Below are 17,928 nucleotides of genomic sequence, written 5' to 3'. Positions count from 1 at the left end.
TCAGTGGCCATGATTGACTATTCTCAGGTGAAGGAAAATGTAGTAAATATTAAATGTTATTTATGCTTACATTTCCAAATACAGGTGTTTATTTTTCAAAGAATTTTTAAAATTCCATGTTCCATTCTTACATTTTATATCTGACAGTCAAACTTAGCTAGCATTATCATATATTCATGCCTTTAGGCAGAGGATCTTGAATAATTAATAATTAATCTTGAAAATAATTTCACAAATTATACCCTAATTTCCAATTTATTTTTCCTACTTTAGTCATTATATACGTGTATATGTGATATATAAGCACATACATATGGTTCTCCAGCATTCCCTGTATAGAATAAATTATAGGTGTATCTAGAAAGAGCAGTATGACATGACAGGACAGCCACAGCCCTAATTGCTTTGATCCCCTTGCTCTTGAATGTTATTCTTACAACAAGAATTGCCACTGCAGGAAGATGGGTTGGGTAGACACCATTACCAGTAACGTCAGGCGAAAGTTACTAATTTCAAAGCAGTGACTGCTACAGTTATCACCTACCATTCTTCCAGTGTTTCATTTGCATTCTAAGCTGCTTTTTATCTTCTGACCCTTTCTGAATGGTTTAGGGTTTCTTTCCAACCTACTAAGAGAATGAAAGAAGACAGGACCAACAGATCAATTAATAATCTACTACAGAGGAGGTCTCCTGCTAGAGGCCTCTATATGAATTCATCTAATCCATAGAACAAACCAATGAAAGTGCTATCTTTATACAAGTGTATAAACTGAGGCCTAGAGAAGATTAACAACTTGTTTCAAATCAAGTAGTAGGTCATTGGTGGTCAGGATCCAAAGTTCTATTTGACTGCAAAGCCTATTTTTTCCACAATGAAATGTTGCCTCTTAATGCTTTTTAACTTCAACACTTTGGTCTTGGTTTAGGACCCTGCCAAATTCCCATATACCTCTTTCTAATCACCACCCCCACTTTACTAGTTTGCCAGCTATCCATCATTCTTATACACACTGTTTTCATCTTTAACAAATCCATGTGATAATTGGGTTTTAATAGTTCATCAGAAAATACACTTCTGAAAATTAGAACATAAGTTATTAATGAGTTCAAGTTATAGAAGGGAAATGTATGCAATGTATTTACACAAATGACTAGTACAGACCTGGGTACATATGACTAAATTCTAACATCAACCCTTTTCAGTAACTATAACCTTGTTTGGAAGGTTAATAACAACAACGGAAGTTATAAATAATTACTGAGTGTTTGGAATACAGTATCTTAATTGATCCTCACAACAAACCAATGAGGTAGTTACTCTTGTAATGATGAGATGATATAACCTTAAAGAGATTAAAAAACTTGCCCAAGGGCAACAGAGATGGGGATTGAATGAAGATGATCTTACACCAGAACTGGGGTCTTCTTAACTACTATGTAATACAGCCTTGACATAGAGTGTAAAGACCAGCCTGACTTACAGAATGTCTGCCACCTAACTTTTAACAGGGTGCATTTTACAAGGTCTATATAAGCTACAGTTAAATAAAATGACAACACAAGTTTCTCTACTGGAGCATTTTGTAATCTCCTCTTAGCTTCATCCCATCCTTCATTATGTTGACAACCAGGGTATCATCAAGGGAAGACAAAACCTGCTACTTTGATTTTTACCTCTAATTCAGAGTTATCTTCCCAGTGTTTTCCTAGCTTCTTGTAAGTTCTTGACCTGCGGTGATATTCAACCCTCATCACTGAGGAATAAAGGGTCTGGGCTTCTCTTAACATTGGCATGAAAGTTCTCTCTCATGCATCAATAGATCAGATGAATGCCAAAATTGCACAAAGACTGCCTATCAATTAGAGGAGATGTAAATTAAAACACATAAGACAGAAAGGGAAGCCTGGTTATCGTTAGGTATTTGATAAGAAAATGCAATCCAGGAAAACCAAAGGGAAACCATAAACAGATCACCTTAGCTCCAGGACCCCACAAGTTAAGTAAGGATTTCAAAACTGTAAATTCCCCAAAATAAATTCCTAATTACATGGATTGTACTAATTTATGCCATAACTAAAAAGTTTATATTGTGGACTGATGAGGAATATGCATGAATCTGTATAAATTATAGATAATTTTAAGAAATTAACAGTTTAAAAGAGTAAGCAAAGCTTCTAGGCCTCCTTTGTGAGATTTAGACTTATACAGTGTAGAAAGGAACAAAAACTTTATTTAGATGTTAGTTTATTTACTGTTGAATCTTATATGTTGTATATTCAATTAGAAAATCCTTCAAGTCAGAGACCCTGGATTATTGGTAATTTTCTCAGCATCTACAGCTCTATTACATGTAATGTTTACACCCAATAAAGTGTTTATGTTGAAATTCCTTGTTTGGAATTAAAGAGGTAACTAAAGAGGTTTTTTTAAAAAATAAATAAATAAATAAATTTATTATATGTGTACCAAATATATGTGTGTATGTGTGTGTATATACAGTATTTATGGATATGTGCTATACATGTATATACTATATTCATTTATTCTGCTAAGGGAATATGATATATTAAAATGAATACAAGTGAACATAAAAATAATACTATTTTAGCTACCACTTTTGGCCCTTACTCCCTACTCTTTATGAGTCAGTATGGCTAATAAGTAAACGTTAGCCAAATTATCATTCACTACTTTTATTTCTTATAACCCTTCCTGAAATATTTGTTATTTAGCAATGAAATGTCTGGTGAGACAAGTAACAGATAAAATGAGATAGCAGGTTAGGCTACTAAAAGATAATTGAGCCAATCATTATTGCATGTAATCCATATATTTTATGTATTATGCATACTGCATTACGTACAGAGAGTCATGTGCCTACACGTAGGTAATCCTTTAAGACAGGTTTGATTTATAGCTACCTTGCACATAATAAAAGGCATTTCATTTCTTTAAATTGAAGTGTAATTGATATATAACAGTATATTAGTTCCAGGTATACAACATAATGATTTGATATTTGCATACATTGTGAAATGATTACCATAAAAGTCTAGTTACCATTTGTCACCATCTGTCACCAAAACCACGGAACGCTTCACAGATGTGCATGTCATCCTAGATCAGGAGCCATGCTAATCTCTCTATGGTTCCAATTTTAATATATGTGCTACTGAAACGAGAAAACATTTCATTTCTATATGAATACATTTTTAACCTGAATAATGATCTGAAGGAAGATCTAGGCAATGATTCTGGTTTTAACTAGATTTATTTTTTATTTCTTTACCTTGGAGGTCAAGATATCTTTATGACAGAAGAACAGAAGAAATATTATAATGCAATGAAAAAGCTGGGATCCAAGAAACCACAAAAGCCAATACCTCGTCCGGGGGTAAAAATATATATATATATTTAGCATGTAAATTTTAAAATTATTTTCAATTCATCGTTAATATATAATTATTTCTTAAACATGAATGCATATATTTTAATATTTTGAAGAAAAATTCTTATAAAACTGAACATATGTATTTTGAACACTGTCACAGCTCGTAATATGCCTTCATATAATTTCTTTTTCTATAAAAATGAAAAATACTTATATATGCTTTTATCTCTACCTTAGCTATACAACTTACTATTAGTACAAATGGCCTATAGAGAATCAAAATAAAATGTACTTTTGATTGAAATTTGAGTTTCTTGATGGCTTTATGATGTAATGATGGCTGTCTATCAGTCAGGTGAAACTAACCTTGTAGATCTTTGATATTACAACAAATAGCCAGAGAAGCAGTTGGATTGGTCATGAATCTAAACTTTATCTTACCATAGGGTCAAAGACCAGAATAGGCTCAGATGTAAATAGTGAGTCTTAGCAGTTAAAGAATAGTTTGTATTCCTCTAACAATTAAAATAATTTTAAATGCATTACATGTTTTTCAATTTCTATTCAACATAACACACCTTACCAAAAGTCATGGCTGCAGACAGAGCATCCTAAAGATGGGAATCCACTTCGTACCAGCTGGCTACATGACGATTACCCAGCACTTTTTAAATGGACACATGGCCAGGTTTCACCCAGACCCTACTGAATCATAATGTATGAATTTAAAGCTCTGGTATTTAATTTTTTCAGTACACTACTTGACTTTGAATACAGTGCCTTAAAACTTGCCTATGCAACTAATAAAGTGATTTTGAAATTGGGTTTCCTGGAAAGCATAATACTATCAGTGAGACTGACAAGAAAGGTGATGTGTTAAGTATGGATATATTTGGAAATGTATAGTCTATACATGGAAGAGATAGGAAAATATAGATCTGATATTATAGCAGTAATATCAGTACAAGACAGTGCCAACATATTAGTCAAAATAACGTGACAATGTAGAAATTTAGAGATATCATTTTATTACCTTGAAATACTCTAGGTAGTAGAGCTGAGGTTTTCTTAGTAAAAATTACCTTGTGATCCTGGCAACTCCTATATAACATACTAGGGGTGGATATGCTTAAAAGCAAATGTTAGTTTACAAGGCTCGCTGAAGACTTGGTATACTGAAAGTCAACAACAACAAAAAGTTTTCGTGTACTCTAAGATTTAATAATATTTCTTGTACAAAGCAAGAACCTATGACCAGGGATAATTTATGCAAGTTTTGAAGACTGATACCTTAAAAAAATTTTTTTTACTAATGTAATGATTTATGGATACTACTTGCAAAATTTACTGTACATTTCCTATTATTTTTGTTTCTTTGCAGAACAAAATCCAAGGATGTATATTTGACCTAGTAACAAACCAAGCTTTTGATATCGCCATCATGGTTCTTATCTGCCTCAACATGATAACCATGATGGTAGAAAAAGAGGGACAAAGTGCATACATGACTGAAGTTTTATATTGGGTCAATGTGGTTTTTGTTATCCTTTTCACTGGAGAATGTGTGCTGAAACTGATCTCCCTCAGATGCTACTACTTCACTGTAGGATGGAACATTTTTGATTTTGTGGTTGTGATTCTCTCCATTGTAGGTAAGAGCATTTATTAATCAGATTTCCATTTTGAATCAAACTAAACATCACACATACTCAGAGAAGTTTCTGAATTCTTGAATGTAAACTTACTTTTGAGTAAGTTAGTAATACTGAAAGAGTGAAGGAACCTTAAAAACAAAACTAAAAAAAACAAATACCTCTATGTCAGAATTCCTAGGTTCACACAACAAGCCTCAAAGCCACACATGTTCTGTTTGTTGGAAGCACATAAAACTCCTTGATATTTGATTTCCAAGATTACCCTTCACAAAGGTAGCAACTGGGTCTATAGGTAGGTATGTCTTAGAAGACCAATGTAGAATCTGAAATCACTTCTAGTTTTTACACATATGAGAACTATCCTTTGATTAATGATAATATAACTAGCCAGAATATCGGTGACTCTTTGTGAAAATTCTTCCTGAACTCAAAGTGAAACGTTAAGGTCTGAAGAAATGCCAGCTTCATTCCTTTTGGCTTCATACTTGTCAAGTTTGTAATCATTTCTCAACCAACCCCAGTCATATCTGTGAATCACAGTATGTGATTTTATACTTCCTCTCATTTCATTACCATAGCTGTTTTTCTATCCTCTTGTTTTTTTATTATTTGTACATGCCTTGCCCAGTAGTTTAGGATTGCATTTATTTTCATAATTATGAATTTTAGACAGAGATTGTAGGGATTATTTAATACAAACTCAATTTAGAGATGCTGAAACAGGCAGGACAAGAAAGGTTAAAAGTCACATAACCTAAAACTGCCATATTGACTAGTATAAGTTAGAATAGGGATGCAAAATCAATTTTTGAAAAAGGAGTATTATTACCAGAGGTGACATTAAAGTTAATATATAAAAAAACAAATTAAAATTTAGGTAGGAATCACATACTAACAACAAGCAAAATGGTGGAAGCGTTCCAGTTAACTTAGGAAGAAGAAAAGAGTGTCCCTCTATCACCTCTATTTGTAACAGTGTTGGCTGATAACAATTAGATAAGAAAACAGAGAGGTACATATATTTGAACAATGGAGCAAATTTTCATTTTCAGATCTTATTATGGCACTCTAAAAATGCAAGAGAATCAACTGAAAAAAATGGATTCAATTAGAATTCAGAAGGTGCAAATTTTAAATTGCACGTACCAATGTTAGTAATTGTTTTATATGTGGAGCAAAAAATTAGAAAATAGGCCTAAAGAAAAATTTCATTCACAATTCCAATAAAAATAAAGTAAAATACCTAGTAACAACTTTAACAAGAAATGTATAAGGCTTCTATGAGGAAAACTAACAGAAACAAAAGAAGGTTTAAATAATTGAAAGGCTTTTCTTGTACTTGGATAAGAAGGGTCTCCCTGTAATCATGACCATTTTTTTAATAGATTAATCTATCATTCCAGTGTTATCCCAATGAGAACATGAGCGTCTTTTTGTGTAGTGGGGATAATAAATTGGTGATATAAATCTAATGATTCTAAAGTTCACCTGGAAGAAAAATTAGAGTAATGAGGGGTGACTTACATTGCTAGATATTAAGATTATTATTACATTGATGAAGTAAAACAGTGTTTACTAAAAAGCTCAATGGATTCAAATAAATAATCCAAAATTAAACATCAATATATAGAGAATTACTAAGTTACTCAGTTAAAAGATCTCATGGATCAAGATTAATTAATTGATGTATAAAAATTAATGTATTAAAAAAATGGATTCTAGTAGAAATAGATGTATAACCATGAGCTTGAATAGTCCTTTCTATTCATGACAAACTTGACTCCATGAAGAAAAAATAATAGATATGACTACATAAAAATCAAAATATTCTATGGAGGAAAACTCACTACCACCACCAAATAAAAAAAAAAAAAGTTGAAAGACAAATTAAAAACAGGGATATTGTTAATGTAACATTTAAGGCCAACAAAAGATTAGCACTTGTAATAGAAAAATAGTCCTCATAAATCAATAAGAAAATAGTAAATCTCCCAATAGAAAAATGGGCAAAGGACTAGACTAGGCCAAAAAGAGAAAGTTGAAAATGGTCAACAAGCATACAAAATGTCCAATAAATAATAAAAAAAATTTGGATTATTTTTTCCCCAAAAGAAATGCAAATAAACTGCAATAATGAGATGTTTTAAACATCACAAAGTTTTTTTGGTAAAATTATAAAGAATGACAACACTGGGGAGCATGTGGAGTGTGAACACTTTCATAGACTATCATTAGGAGTGTGAATTTGTACAAACTTGCTGGAGATAGATTTGCAATATATAACAAAATTTGAAATATACTGTTTGAGCTACCTTCTCTTATTATCAAAATATGCCCATGCAACTAAAAGAAAATATACCTGCTTGGATATTTGTCTCAACCAAAACAATTGGAAACAACATAAAATTCTTCAATATATGGTTATTTTGACAGAACATTATACAACTATAAGGAATTATTCTCTTGTCATTTATATGAAAATATGTCCATACCATATGATGAAGTAACTAAAACACTAAAACAAATGACATAAAAAAGCTCCTATATCATGATTACATTTGTAAATGTTTGTGTGCTTGCATAGAAACATGGAGTGATCCTCAACAAAATATTAACAGTAGTAAATGGTTGGTTGTTATTTCAGGTGATTTATATTTTCTTTTTAGCATTTTACTGTGTAGCTTTAATTTTTCTATTCTTACAATTAAAAAAATTGTTGTGGAGGTAAGAAATAAGATCTACAAACTTAGTAAGGGAGAGAAAATTTCACAATAGTAATTCTAACCATTTTCCTGTGGGATTGCTCGATCCTTGGGTTGTTATGAAATTGCTTTCAATGTAAAATGACAATCCTGAAATCATAAGAGGTAAGATGGCACATAAAACTATTTAGAGGTTTCCCTGGTGGTGCAGTGGTTGGGAATCCGCCTGCCAATGCAGGAGACACGGGTTCAAGCCCTGGTCCGGGAAGATTCCACATGCTGCGAAGCAACTAAGCCCATGTGCCACAACTGCTGAGCCTGCGCTCTGGAGCCCACGAGCCACAACTACTGAAGCCCATGAGCCTGGAGCCTGTGCTCCGCTACAAGAGAAGCCACCGCAGTGAGAAGCCTGTGCACCACAGTGAAGAGCGGCCCCCGCTCGCCGCAACTGGAGAAAGCCCGCGCGCAGCAACGAAGAACCAACGCAGCCAAAAATAAATAAATAAAAAATTAAAAAAAAACAAAAACAAAAAAAAAAACTATTTAGAGTCATGATTTTCTGTGGCATGGATATTTAAGTATTTTCTTTGTATTCCTTCCCTCTTCACCAGGTATGTTTCTAGCAGATTTGATAGAAAGGTATTTTGTGTCCCCTACCCTGTTTCGAGTGATCCGTCTTGCCAGGATTGGCCGAATCCTCCGTCTGATCAAAGGGGCCAAGGGGATCCGCACGCTGCTCTTTGCTTTGATGATGTCCCTTCCTGCGTTGTTTAACATCGGCCTCCTGCTCTTCCTGGTCATGTTCATCTACGCCATCTTTGGAATGTCCAACTTTGCCTATGTTAAAAAGGAAGCTGGAATTAATGACATGTTCAACTTTGAGACCTTTGGCAACAGCATGATCTGCCTGTTCCAGATTACCACCTCTGGTGGCTGGGATAGATTGCTAGCACCTATTCTCAACAGTGCACCACCTGATTGTGACCCCAGAAAAGTTCATCCTGGAAGCTCAGTTGAAGGAGACTGTGGGAACCCATCTGTGGGGATATTCTATTTTGTCAGTTACATCATCATATCATTTCTGGTCGTGGTGAACATGTACATCGCTGTCATTCTGGAGAACTTCAGTGTTGCCACTGAAGAAAGTACTGAGCCGCTGAGTGAGGATGACTTTGAGATGTTCTATGAGGTTTGGGAGAAGTTTGATCCCGATGCCACCCAATTTATAGAATATAGCAAACTCTCTGATTTTGCAGCTGCCCTGGATCCTCCTCTTCTCATAGCAAAACCAAACAAAGCCCAGCTCATTGCCATGGATCTGCCCATGGTCAGTGGGGACCGGATCCATTGTCTCGACATCTTATTTGCTTTTACAAAGCGTGTTTTGGGTGAAAGTGGAGAGATGGACTCTCTTCGTTCACAGATGGAAGAAAGGTTCATGTCTGCAAATCCTTCTAAAGTGTCCTATGAACCCATCACAACTACACTAAAACGAAAACAGGAAGATGTGTCTGCTACTGTCATTCAGCGTGCTTACAGACGTTATCGCTTACGGCAAAATGTCAAAAACATATCAAGTATATACATAAAAGATGGTGACGGAGATGATGATTTGCCCAATAAAGAAGATATGGGGGGCTTCCCTGGTGGCGCAGTGGTTGAGAATCTGCCTGCTAATGCAGGGGACACGGGTTCGAGCCCTGGTCTGGGAAGATCCCACATGCCGCGGAGCAACTAGGCCCGTGAGCCACAACTACTGAGCCTGCGCGTCTGGAGCCTGTGCCCCGCAACGGGAGGGGCCGCGATAGTGAAAGGCCCGCGCACCGCGATGAAGAGCGGTCCCCGCACCGCGATGAAGAGTGGCCCCCACTTGCCGCAACTAGAGAAAGCCCTCGCACGAACCGAAGACCCAGCACAGCCAAAAATAAATAAATAAATAAAAATAAAAGTAGCTATAAAAAAAATTTAAAAAAAAAAAAAAAAAAAAAAAAAAAAGAAGATATGGTTTTTGATAACGTTAATGAGAACTCAAGTCCAGAAAAAACAGATGGAACTCCATCCACCATCTCTCCACCTTCATATGATAGTGTAACAAAACCAGACAAAGAGAAATATGAAAAAGACAAAACAGAAAAGGAAGACAAAGGAAAAGATGGCAAGGAAGGCAAAAAATAGAGCTTCACTTTTGATATATTGTTTACAGCCTGTGAAGGTGATATATTTGTGTTATTAAGACTCTTTTAAGGAGGTCTATGCCAAAACTCTTTTTATCAAAATAGTCTCAAAGTCAGTGCAGTCGCTAGCTCTGATTCTCTAACATAGGTGGGCAGCATTAGCAGTGGCTATTTTTGCATTGGTAAATGAATCTATAAGAATTCTAAAGAGTAACTGTACAGGGATTATTGATTACAGCAAACAAAGGTGATTTAATTTTATTTACTTTTAATAAATTAGAAGACCATGTAGAAAATGTTCACATCTACCTTGTCATCTTTTCACAGGATTGTAAACATTCATGTTTCCCATGCAAATACACACACGCGCGTGCATGCGTGCAAGTATCTATCATTTGGATATCTACAAAAGTATTTTCCCTTGGCTTTGCAATGAAGTGCCCTGATAGAAGGAATGAATACTAGTAATGAATGTTTAGTTAAAACATCTTGTTATTAGGGGGCAAGACTCTTTTATCCATCTACAGTGGTCATTCTATATTTTGAGGTGCTTAAATTTATTCATATTGCATCAAAACCAATTTATATGTGCCTATTAAATGCCATGGGATTAAAAACACGTAGGCTAGTCCGTTCAACAAATGCTTTTTATTCATCTTGACTCATATACCAACTAGGATAAGAGTTACCTTTAGAGTATTGTGCTTAATAGACTGCCTTTTTCTATATCCTTCTTTGTTCATACAATAACTGTGGAACATGAAAAAATTATTTTAAGTACATATCACATTCCTCGAAAGAAAAAAATGAAGGTAATTGAGAAACGAAGCAACTGAAGAAAACTTTATTCACTTTTATGTATACAGTGTAACACTGGACTGTGCTGCCCCAAAATACCAATAATGACCCAACTCTTAGTCATTTTTGTCAGTTTTCTGCTTTCTGATTCAGTGTTGAGTCATTCTTTAGCACTAAGCAAAGTTGATATTTCTCTTCAGTGGAGTGCTTCCAGATATGCAGATAGATATTTGATACCATGGAACATGTTTGAGCAGATAATGACTTGGGCACAGTATTAACTGTGTCTCCTGCATACCATCCTAAGTGTGTATGGCAAGCTTTCAAGTCATAACACATGGCATGCGTTCAACACAGACTTTTGTGTGAAAAGGATGAAATAGCATTCATCCTCTTGAACTTTTATGCTTTCATCTACAAAATGAGAAAGATGTCACTTTCTCCATAAAATTCTATGACTATGAGGTATATTATATATCAATCAATAACATATCCTGAGCTTATAGTTTACCAAGCACACATTCATTTTGCTTTAGCTGTTGTCCTTCTACCAAGGATTATGAATCTAGTTTTTTAAAAATCCTTGTTAATAGTGGCTTGAAAAGAAACAGCCATGATGTATTTTTTATGAGTTTATTCCAGGAATATAAGATCTTTCTTCTATCAAGTTATTCATGCACACACAAAAATCGAGTTACATAAGTAGAAAGAATTTTATTTAGAAGATTTTTTGGGAGTTTTCAAAGCAAATATATACAACAATATTTCATTCATTTGCTTTCTTAAATGAAAAAAGAACATAAATATATTTCTATATTAAGTACTTAAAGCAATTTTTTTGTTGTTCTGGCTAGTTAAAAATAAAGGAGATTAAAGCATACCTATAGAGATGAAGAAGTATAGGTAGAGAATGAGAGGCAGAAAGGCAAAGAAACAGAAATGAGAAAGACAGATAAAAACAAAGAAAGCGACATTTCCACAGAACTTCCTATCTAGAATGTTTTTAAATTGTGATGTATTTTACAACATCTGTGAAGGAGATTATCACGTCTAGACATCTGTCCTAAGGCACATATGAAATTAAACCTAGGGCCAAAGATTCTTTACACCTAAGTTCAATCACTCATCTTAAATTATTTGAGCCTCTTTTTTATTTAATATATAAGATACCATGCAGTGTTTTCCTAGACTGTGTAGAGCATTGCATCACATCCCTGCTAAGTCTGTTGAAAATAGGTTTTGACAATTTAATTAGAGAACCATACAAAATATATTACATTTGTAAGATATTTTAATACATTAAATTAAGAAATGAATATTACCTTAAATTTGAATGCAGTTTATCCTCATCATTTTAAATCCATATAAATATAACTGCACTTTGCATATTTATATAATACAGTGTGAAAAGATATATAGCGGGTAGGTTTATGTGTGATTTACTACTAATGTTTTTACATTGCCTGATTTTTATGTGAGGAAAATATTGGCAACTGGTTCCTCAACACAATTTCTTCTTAGCGTTTCAAAAAAAGAAAAACTTACAAAGTCACACTTCCATTTCATGCTGAACTATAATTTTTTTTAAATATAACATGGTTAGGTTTTGTATATGTATGTTTTCCCAGGAATGTCTAGTTGTGACTTTTTATCAATTACTAATAATATTTGGAACCAAGAGCTCATTTAATACAGTACAAGCTTGAAGGAAAATTAGACTTCTCTTTTCATGTAGATTACTGTTTGGTACTGATTATAAGATACCACCCTCAGAAAGCACTGTCATGCTAATATTTAAGTCACACAATCATTGAACTCATTTAACCTAATGATATAGAATGGCAGTTACACTGTAAAATTTAAATTGGAATAAAACTGAAGTGAACAGATCTGAACACAAATCCATTCATACAATTTGAACAAAAGTGGGAGAATCTCACTTCACCTTTTTGACTGTTACATAGTTTGCAAAAGATATAAGTGATTTGTGGGCTGTTTCTAATGCTGATTGTTGAAAACCTCAACCCAAAATGTTCAGCATGATTTTATAGAATTTTAATAGCTTTGTTAAAAAGAGTTAAGATAAAATGCATATGTAAATAAAGCAGTTCTAAATAGCAATTTCAGAGAAATGTTAGTGGGAGTGATGAAAAAGGGCCAGCTAAATTAGAATGCCCAAGTAATTGGCTTGGGTTTAGGACCTATGTATAGAGGCCATCAATTTCTGTTAATATCTGCGGTTTATTATGTTATATTCTTGAGGAAAATAATCAAGAACTGCTTCATAAAATTCAGTGAATAGCCATGAATATAATAATGCTGTTTACATAGAATTCTTTACAAATTTCATACATCTATGAATGCTCAAAATGTTTGTCATAAATTATATTGTAGTTATACTTGAGACTTACACATTGTAATAGAATCTAAAAATAAAAGTCATCAAAAAAATAAAATCATGTTTGCATGTATTTTCTGTTTTTGTGAAAATTTCCACTAGGTGACTAGCAACACCTTGGGATATCTCTATGGGCCTATCAAAATAATCAAAAGCAAAGACAAACCGTATTACGAAGTGAAAGAAACCAGTCTGAAAAGGCAACATACCGTACAAACTAGCAGGTGACACCAATGGGAATACTTCAACTCAGAACAAACTGAGATTTCATAACCTTAGGGAATTTAATAAAATTGATTTTAACTGCATTAGACCCCTAGCAAAATTGAAAAGAGAACTACCAAAGAAAACTGCTGTAAAGTATTGAGGGAAAAGAACGCAATTCAAAGACAAGGTCTGGGAAAGACTCCTGACAAATTAAGACAACAAAAAAGTGAACTTTTCCAACCTTCCCCCAAAAGTCACGCAAACCCCATCTACTTTTTGTCTTTCTGCAGAGTTTTAGAGCTGCTGACACCTTCACTTCCACTTCAGCCTACGGAAACAAATCCATGAATTAAAAGCTTTTCTGACTCCTGATTACTTTCAAGGGAGTCAAACTTAGCAAAATTCAGTTTATGTTCAAAAAGAACTAAACGTCATATGTGAATTGTTCATTCATTCAGTGAATATCTACTGAGCACCTTCAATCTGCCAGTCCTTGTTTCAGACATTGTAAAACAGACAAATCCCTTCCCTCGTGGAGATTTTGAGGAGAGACAAAAATGATGACAACTGAATGATTATAAATATCAGAGAGTAATATTATATTGATTTATCATTCATTATAAATCATGTATATATGAGTTAAATTATATTTTACTATTTCTTCTATTATTATGTTATATACTATTTTCTTTTATGATACTTTGAAAGAGTATCAGGACATTCCACTCTCAAAAGCTTCATAATTTTGGTTCATAACTTAAAGACAGTGACTTGAGGTTGTGCAGATTCTTTTACTGCAAATTTTGTAACTGTAGAAATACTCTAGCCATTCATTCTAATAATTTATAAGCTTTTTTGCCAGAGAAAAATCACTTTGGAGCTAACTTTTCATCCCTAGTAGGTATTTTACTTCTCACTCCTACAAATAAGTGATTTAAAAATCAAGAATACAGAATAGTTATTTCACTTTGGCAGTTCAGGCCAAATATTTAATGAGAAAAGATTAAAATTTATAGTTAAAATGTGTGCTTCTGTTTGAAGCTAGGATATTACTATTGTCCTTGATGTTCTTCCCAATCCTGGAAATTAAGAACTAATTTTGTAATAAAATAAGATGAATGAGACATAGGTATCAAAGCTCCACAGAAAACATATTTTTTTCTTAAAAATCCTGTGAAACTCACAACTACCAAACTTCTAAATATCAATATCTCCTTTTGACTCCCTTTAAGAAAACAGTAAAGATAGAATTTTCTTGTAATCTCCCTAAACAACTCAGCCTGTCTTGATATATTGGTTCTAGTTGATGCCGTCAATAAAATCAGCTCTGTTAAGAGAAGAATTGGGGGAAACAGAGGTGGGAAAAGAATTCCTCCATGCTTCATTTTCCTGCCTAATGTATTTTCTTTTATAAATTCATCTTTCCCTACCCATCTCATTTCGACCCACAAAGATTGAAAATTGGTTTAGCGTCATCTAATTTGGCCCTGACACTTGCAACTAAAAGAAAAGTTGTTTATCTCTAAGGAATCACACACTGTCTGTTTATTTGAGAGGTAAATGGGTCTGCCTCCTACAAACCTTGGCCAGAATACCAAGTGTAGGGCCGGGTTATGGGCAGAAAGTGATCTGGGAGGGAGCCAGGGAGAACAAAGGAAACGATCTACTTTAGCTTCATGATACTAAACGACAGACTATATGAGAAATCTGAAGAATGACTGCAGGCAAGAAGTGAATGTGGGTAAGCATATTCAAAATTTTTCCTTTGAAATAAAGCTAAAACTTCACTTAACTCTCATGCCAAGAGCTATAATGGGCATGATTAGTTTGGTCTTGAGAAGCCAATGCTTCTATAGAAAAACAAAGCCCATTGACCTGAACAAAGCTAGGGAATCATTCTGGCAGTTTAAAATGGCAGCCGTTGGCATTTTTTCCCCATTGGCATTTCTTCCTGTCTAGTTATCTCCTTCAAGAGTAAGAGAACTCTTTTTTTTTCTCCCCTGTATCTGTCATCTTCAGAGCTAAAACTAACAAAACAAATCTCTTCCTCTTTACAAGATCAATAAAGAATATTGGACATGACTTTGAAAGCACTTAAAGAAATCTAAGCTCTGCTTTTCAGAGTGCAATACCATCTTATGCCTTTAAGAATTGCCAAAAAATATAAATATCCACACATATACACAGCAGCAGCCTATTACATAATATCATGAGTTTAAATCTTTCTGTCACTTACTAACAATGTGACTATAAACTTGAACAATGTACTCCATTCTCTGAGCCTGTTTCTTCATCTATAAGAGACTGGCACTCATTAGATCCAAAATACATAAATATGTGGTAGAAACTTTAAAGGACAACAATTTATTATGCATTTTCTGAAGTATCTCTCAATTTAGGATTCAGTAATAAATTCTATAAAATTATATTGAGCATCTACTGTATCTTGGAAGAATCAGTCAACAATGATAGTACGATGCTTTACTTCCATATTGTACCATGCGAACATGATGAAGACGAGTTAAATCTAGCCAGGGTAGACTAGAGCTGAGTATTGAAAAGTGAGTAAGAGTTAGTTTTGAATGTGTCGAATTTGAGGTACTATAGGTCAAAGAAAAAAGTCCTGAAGGCAATTGAATATAATAGCCTGTAGTTCAATGAAGACATCAGGGTTAGAGACACATATCCAGGAGTCATTGCTTTGTAGGGATGGTAGAATCTAAAGACAGACTAAGCGAACCAGGAAGAGCATATGCAGGCTGAGACATGAAACAGAGAGTTTTAAGGAGAACCAAGAGAGTATTAAGAAAGAGAAAGTGAGCAGCATTACAAAATGCTGCAAAGTTGGCACACAACTAAAAGTATCAGTCATTTAGTGCAAAAAATTTTTGAGGAATAGTACATGCAAGAGCTATGTTGCACGAATCAATGAAAAGTATGTTAAGGCTTAATATGACGATTAAACACCTGTCACGAAATTCACCTTTCCAGCACATAGCAGAGTAGATAGTGTAAGAATAGAAACTTAAGGAGCCAGATTGAACATCCTCTTTCATGAAGTATATGCTTGCATTTTCTGTATATATTTAAATTGGGCTTTCAGGACATCAGTGGATATGTCAGAGTAAGGACTTCTGAAAATCCAGTTCTCCATAAATGAATAGGAGCACCAGCAAAATGGTCAAAACCAACTTTTTCAGAACTTTGAAAATTGACCAAAATTAACCAAAGGAACATTTATTCAAGAAAAATGGCTGTATCTCAGTAAGAACAGCAAACTTCATAGTAGCCTTTGAAAACCAACAGTCCTACAATCACAGTGAAAACCTACAGCCTAGAGACACTGGAGGGGAGAACAGATTTGGAGCTCCCCAAAAGCCATTACCAGAAAATTGCGTGGCAGTTCCCTGGTAAATCCACTTGCACGGCTGTCTTATTTGGCCTGCCTCAGAGCTCAGCCAGTGCAAAGAGCCTTTACCCTGCGGTTGTTCGCAATTATTTAACATTGCATCTGCCCACAGCAGTGATAAAAGTTGGGGTGAACAAGATTATAAAAAAATTTTAAATGAGAAGCTGGGGAATGAGATGTCCACAACGGACTTTGTAAACAGTTGGGAAGAGATGGGCACCACGGGTCCCTCCAGCCAGTCCCAGCTGGCTCCGGCACACCACTGCCATCTATCATGCGCCAAGAACAGAGTGGAAAATTTCTATTCAGTCTCTCCTATCTTAGAGTAACCCATAAATTGATAGTTACATGTCAGAGATGAGGACATAAACTTAGGTAACTTGCTCATGGCTATACATCACGAAAAGGATAATACGAGAGTTCAAATCCAGATTTCTCTGATTCCAGAGACCACATCTCTCATTTGTTTCAGGGAGTGGTAGTCAAAAAAGCCACCCAAAACCTCAGCAATAAACAAAACAAGAGTTTGGTTAAACATTGAGGTGCTTCTTAAGATCATGGCTATATTCTGAATATCCTGGATGTCTTGCAGATGATGGAAATTTTATTGCTAGCATCAATTATATGCAGAGTATACAATTAGAGTGATTGAGAATCCTTAGAGTGGAAGATTAATCAGAGTTCAGTGCACCAACAAACTCTTGGAACCCCTCTCTCTAGTCCTCTTTCTTGCTTTGTTTGCTAGCTCTTTTTTTTTTTTTTTGACCCTTTCCTCCAGACATTAACATCTTAGACGTCAAGGGAGCAGGCATTGAAAGAAAAAGTGAGTAACAGGATGTGTCTATGTATTTAGCAATTCTGGTGAAAAACAAAAAATGGATCAGTTTCAATGGTAAAAATATCAATGAGGTAGTGAAGGAGTTCCACCCCTTTGGGAGATTGAGTCTTCACCTGTCAGGAATAAAAAGAGAAGAAGATTGGTCCCAAGTTAGACCAGTGATTCTCAGATGTTAGTACGTGTCAGATCACCACAGATCACTGAGTTGCACGACCAGTTTCTGATTCACTAGATCTAAGGTAGGGCCCCAAATTTGCATTTCTAACAGGTTCCCAGATGATGCTGAGGTTTTTCATCCAGTGACCACAGTTAGAGCGGGATGCTTCAGATACCCGGTAATTTGTGTACACATT

The 17,928-nt window shown here is 34.6% G+C and overlaps 1 protein-coding gene and 1 non-coding gene across 4 annotated transcripts in view; one reads left to right on the top strand and one right to left on the bottom strand.

The window, feature by feature from the left end:
- SCN9A (sodium voltage-gated channel alpha subunit 9) overlaps positions 1-10,144 on the top strand; it is an 85,580-nt gene extending 75,436 nt beyond the window's left edge. For all 3 annotated transcript variants that reach the window (XM_036859014.1, XM_036859013.1, XM_036859011.1), the window contains exons 24-27: positions 3,293-3,397; positions 4,776-5,046; positions 8,363-9,397; positions 9,751-10,144. In XM_036859014.1, coding sequence (XP_036714909.1) covers positions 3,293-3,397; positions 4,776-5,046; positions 8,363-9,397; positions 9,751-9,926 — 1,587 coding nt within the window. In that variant the 3' untranslated portion in view covers positions 9,927-10,144. The remainder of the gene's footprint in view (positions 1-3,292; positions 3,398-4,775; positions 5,047-8,362; positions 9,398-9,750) is intronic.
- Positions 3,085-3,190, bottom strand: LOC118898658. Its single transcript, XR_005020798.1, has one exon. It is a non-coding gene; the product is annotated as a U6 spliceosomal RNA (small nuclear RNA).
- Positions 10,145-17,928: the final 7,784 nt, after the last annotated feature.

This window comes from Balaenoptera musculus, chromosome 7, assembly GCF_009873245.2.
Source record: "Balaenoptera musculus isolate JJ_BM4_2016_0621 chromosome 7, mBalMus1.pri.v3, whole genome shotgun sequence".
Taxonomy (NCBI): Eukaryota; Metazoa; Chordata; class Mammalia; order Artiodactyla; family Balaenopteridae; genus Balaenoptera; species Balaenoptera musculus.
The sequence above is the reverse complement of the archived record's forward strand: the minus strand, read 5'-3'. Positions and strand labels throughout refer to the sequence as shown.